Here is a 4,982-nt window from a genome sequence, read left to right as displayed (position 1 = left end):
GCATTCATGTAAAAAAAATAAAAAAATAATTAACAAAGAAAACAATCGATGGGCAAGTGCCATGACAATTTTTTATACGTTTCCCTCCTCGAGCCACGTGTCGTTCTCAGGGGGCCAGCAGCAGCTCTTGTTCGTATTCGCTACCGCCCTCGTTCTGCTGCACCTGCGGAACCACATACGATACCCTCCTCCCACCAGGCCTTCCTCATCATTAGAAGAGAGAGAGAGAGAGAGAGAGTTTAGAAGTCACCACTCATCAACCTCCCAAATATTCCTTCCCTCAGAGGAGTCAGGGCGAGAGACGTGGAGGAGAGAGAAAGGGGGGGAAAAAGGTTGGGGTTTCCCTTGCTTTTGGATTTCCCTTCTCTCTTCTTCGTCTCTTCTCCCTTCTCCTTCTCTCTTTGCGAAACCCTAATTTATCTTTTGAGAGGAGATGGGGAAGGGGAAACTGGCCTCCAATTTCCCGCTGTCGGGGTGCGAGTTGGCGGCAGCGGCCATCGTGGTGGTGGGCTTTGGGGTGGGGCTTGTTGGCGTCTACGTCTCGATGCCCGCCTCCGACTACAGCTTCCTCAAGTTGCCTCGCACGCTCGACGAGGTCCAAATTTTGAGGTGACTTTTGGATTTTTCTGTTTTTTTTGGCTTTTTGGTGCTGAAAATTGCCTCCTCTATGAGAGATTTTGAGGGGTTGGGGCGATTTGGGGATCTAGGTTTTGATTTGATTTGATTATGCTTTGTCTCGCTGTTGGATTTGCTGTTTGAGGCTTGATCTGGGAATGGATGGAATAGTGCTTGCCTGTGTAACCTCATGGATATTCTGAAATTTTGCGGTTTTCTTGGGGAATAGGAGCTTTTTTTCCAACTGCATCATTGTTGTTAGAGACCTGGGGGAAGATGGTCGAACACATTTCCAAATTGGAATAGATATTCTGGGAGAAGAACAATAACCAGGAATTTATATTCGATAATTCTGGAGGAATCTCTTGTGCTAGTTTTAGAATCCCTCAGAAAAGCCATTCCGTAATCTCTGAAACATTTTTGTTTTCTCCTAGTAGCTGGTCCTATAAATTCCTTTTATTCACTGCTTTGGCTTCAAAGCATCCTTTTGATCTGAAATCCTGCTTCCCAGATGCTGCCAAATGATTTTAAGAGCGTATTCTTTTTTATCTCTGTCTTCGGATGGACATGTTTTTCATTAACGAAATCCTTTTAGAATGCAAATGTAATTTGTTGGTTAGCAACCTATTTTTTCCGAAGCATGATGAACTGAAACAAGGTGCCACTTGCATGTCTTGACAGACCAATCTCCTTCATATCTATGCTCTATGGAATCACCACTACTGTCCTCTAATCACCTTTGCATTGGAAACGATATTTATTCTTTTTAATAAATTGTCATCACCTAAAACCAAGCATCACATGCTGCAAATAATTCACCGAACTGGCAATTAGTCATGCTCATGTTTGGGTAAGATCCATAACCTTCAATTTTGCTCCTTTTTTTTTTAAAAAAAAAACAGTTAACTTAATAAATTGCTGTGTGATCTTTCTAGATCATTAGCATCAATCTTAATTTTGTCTAGGTTATGTCAATTATTTATGTGATTTTGTCCCATTCCCTTTGGGCTATATATCTGTTTTATTTCATTGTCATTGCATGCAACTGTAACTTTGCATCTTGATTGCCTCCAGATTAGTGCTTACCCTTCTGTGGCGTCAAACACTTTTATATGTAGGGATCATCTTGAGAGCTACACAAGTGACTACACCATCCAGGTCCTGGTGGGTTATTGTGCAGTCTACATATTTATGCAGACTTTCATGATTCCAGGGACCATTTTCATGTCTTTGCTTGCTGGGTCGCTTTTTGGAGTTTTCCATGGTGTAGCTTTGGTAGTCTTTGCTGCCACAGCTGGTGCTTCTTCCTGCTATTTCCTATCGAAATTGATAGGAAGGCCCATTGTCTTCTCATTGTGGCCAGACAAACTGGGCTTCTTCCAAGAACAGGTGACTTTCTCTATTTAGTGATCTATTAGTAGACTGCTATTTTAAAGATGTGCTTAGCTGATGACTCACTGAGCACAGTTTTTGCTCCAGGCTTATGCATGCATACTGTCAGTCATATGCTCTAAATTGCACCTTGTGATAATTTTTGAGAAGTTTATTGCAATCCATTATGAAGCTTTATGGGAGTGAAACATCTTGTTATGGAGTCAGTGGAGCCTTCTTAGTGTCAAAAGGATGGAGAAGACCAAATCTTTCTTTCTTGCTTTGTTTCCTTTTTTCGTTCTTTCTTTTCTTTCCCAGTTGATGTGCATTTATTTTTGCTTAGTTGTGCTGCAAGTTTTTCCAAGATGTTTTCTGTGCATTAAGCTCCATTGGGACATATCAGACTCAATATTATAATCATATTGGGCTATTAACCTGATTTTTGTTCTGTTCTAGGTTAACCTTGAATTTTTAATTATTTCCCCTAGCATCCTTACTTTCTGCTAATTGAGTAATAAATTTCTATTTCAGGTAGCTAAAAGAAGAGAAAAGCTGTTGAACTACATGCTTTTCCTCAGAGTCACCCCTACATTGCCAAACACTTTCATTAACATGGCTTCACCAATAGTGGATGTGCCCTACCATATTTTCTTGCTGGCAACATTTGTTGGACTCATCCCAGCTGCTTATGTGACAGTCAAGGTACTGTTCTTCTTTGTTGCATATGAAACACCGATAAACTTCCATGTAACCTGCTAAAGTAACTGAACTTACGAGAGATTTCAGCTACAGAGGTCTGATCATTCTACAGTATACCCAGATTTCTTCATGAAGTCAGTGTATCATTTTCCTATTATGAGTACGGCATGCCAGCTACTTGGGTAGGTAACATTCATTGCTCTTGGTTGAAGCAGGCTGGGATTGCTCTAGGAGAGTTGAGATCATTGTCCGACCTCTATGATTTCCAAGCAATAGCCACGCTGTTCTTCATTGGGATCGTTTCGGTGACACCAACACTGGTGAGCAAGAGTCAGGCTCAAGATACTGGATCTGAGAAAACACTCTGTAACAGCAGCTGATTGCTGAATATGGAGCCGTGCTTATTGTACATAATCAGCTTCATCACTGGTGCAGTTCTTCCTCATGGCAAGACCAGCAGGTCGCTGGGGTCTGGCCACAGGCTACAGATTCCATGCTGCTGATATCCCTCTTCTGTTTTATTGTAACACAGGAAAGCAGGAAGCAGAAACACATTATGTAAGCGAGCTCCAGATTTATATTAATATTTGTTCAAGGTCCCAATTCATTGTACATGCCCCCCCTTATTCTAGCCTAATGAAATTAAGTTTGATTGGTTAATGCTTTCCCCGTGTTTCATGCATTTGGGACTTTTGTTCTCTTTTGTGTTAATGATGGGCGACGCCGGTCGTTTCCATCTTTAATCTCCAACCACTCGAGCATAGGAAAGCTTATTCTTTATGGTAGCCGGCTTTACGGCATAGTTCATAATAGCTTCTTCCCAGAAAATCCATCCCTGCAGTCAGCTTCCACTGCCGGCCTAATCATAGCAGCTCATTAGCAGTCCATTCGCCAAAAATATCAGAGAACCAGGTTGGTTGATCAGCCATTCGCAGCATTGGCTGACGAGCCTTTGGTTGCAGATTCTGGGCATCGATAGCCTTGAGGCATTCTTGTATAGCTTGTCAAGGAATTGGGCAATGGTGCCCAAGAGAAGGGTGGGTCAGGAAGCTGAAGAGGGTGTCGACGTAGTTGCCGTCGGCTTCGGAGACCGCCACTGCTTCCTCCACGGTTAATGGACGTTTCAGGGTGAATATGATGGTTAAGGGGATGAGAAGATGAGGAAAGCATGGATATGCTTCTAGTCGACGATGAGAGGTATGAGGATGGTCAATGGACGTTTCGGGGAGAATATATGTGATTGTCCCTAATCATTAAAATGGCTTGCTTTGCCTTCAATGATGCAGCGAACCATGGTTGATATTCTTAACACGTTAAGAATGGCTGTCAGGCCAAAAATTTAACTACGGCTGCTTCTAACATGAAGTGTAAAGATGCTTTGTCCAGCATATGAGTATTCATGTGATCATATTGAGATGACTAGAACCTTAGTTTTAAGAAATCATTCAACAGCAAGATGCATCACATTTTAAGCTTCATTGGTAGTAAATAGCTTTCGCCAGAGTGAGACTTGAAGATTTCAGGTAGGCAATTGCATTCTAATTAACAATTATACCTCATGCTAGATCTAAATTTGATGGTGGTAAAGCTACTTGTCAAGGGGCTAGAGTATCTCATTGTATCTTTTTTTATTTTTTTTCTTTTTGTTTTTTTGCAAAGGATTTCTGGAGACCTCAAGGCTAAAATGGATAAAACTCAAAATTTTCGGTGACAACTAAGAAAGGTAGTCCCTTGTAGACATGCTCCATATTCACATTCCTATGTGTAGTTCTCACTTTTGAAACACAATAAATTCAGGTGATACATAACGATAGATGGGATGGTTTTATATAGCAGGGGACAGAAATTTTGGATCCATACAAAAACTTGAAATGAATCCTTACTGCGACATAACCTTGCCCTCCATAGGGACATGAAACAGTTCTGAAGGGCAGGTTCATCTTGCTAGGGTTTTGGGTGTTATAGAATGGACTGATAAAAGCAGAACATTTTTTTAGGTAAACCGGATTTATTACACCAATCTAGAATAAATACATCCATCGAAATCAGAAAATAAAATATTTAAAAACTCATAAGGAATATTTATCACAGTCGTCCACAGCATAGATCTAGTGTGATTAGCTATATATATTGCTATGCGATCTGCTGCACTGTTGTTGCTTGGAGAGAATCAAAACATACATTTTATTCTGGCAAGAACATAAAGTAAGACTTAAAACATCACAAGTCCCACTGATGATCATGTTAGAAACTAACAGATATACAGCCAGTATCCTACAAAACCAGGTACAACAGTG

At 40.9% G+C, this 4,982-nt stretch overlaps 1 protein-coding gene across 1 annotated transcript; it reads left to right on the top strand.

Moving 5' to 3' along the window:
* Nucleotides 1-231: 231 nt before the first annotated feature.
* On the top strand, nt 232-3,345 carry LOC103711757 (putative membrane protein At4g09580). The gene is made up of 4 exons (XM_008798025.5): nt 232-609; nt 1,734-2,004; nt 2,518-2,688; nt 2,901-3,345. Exons 1-4 carry the CDS (start codon nt 434-436, stop codon nt 3,063-3,065), a joined length of 783 nt encoding a protein of 260 aa, XP_008796247.4. The 5' UTR covers nt 232-433; the 3' UTR covers nt 3,066-3,345.
* Nucleotides 3,346-4,982: the final 1,637 nt, after the last annotated feature.

Source organism: Phoenix dactylifera, chromosome 3 (assembly GCF_051530095.1).
Source record: "Phoenix dactylifera cultivar Ajwa chromosome 3, Ajwa_hap1_PhDact_Kaust_v1.1, whole genome shotgun sequence".
Taxonomy (NCBI): Eukaryota; Viridiplantae; Streptophyta; class Magnoliopsida; order Arecales; family Arecaceae; genus Phoenix; species Phoenix dactylifera.
This window is presented reverse-complemented; position numbering and strand designations above follow the sequence as displayed.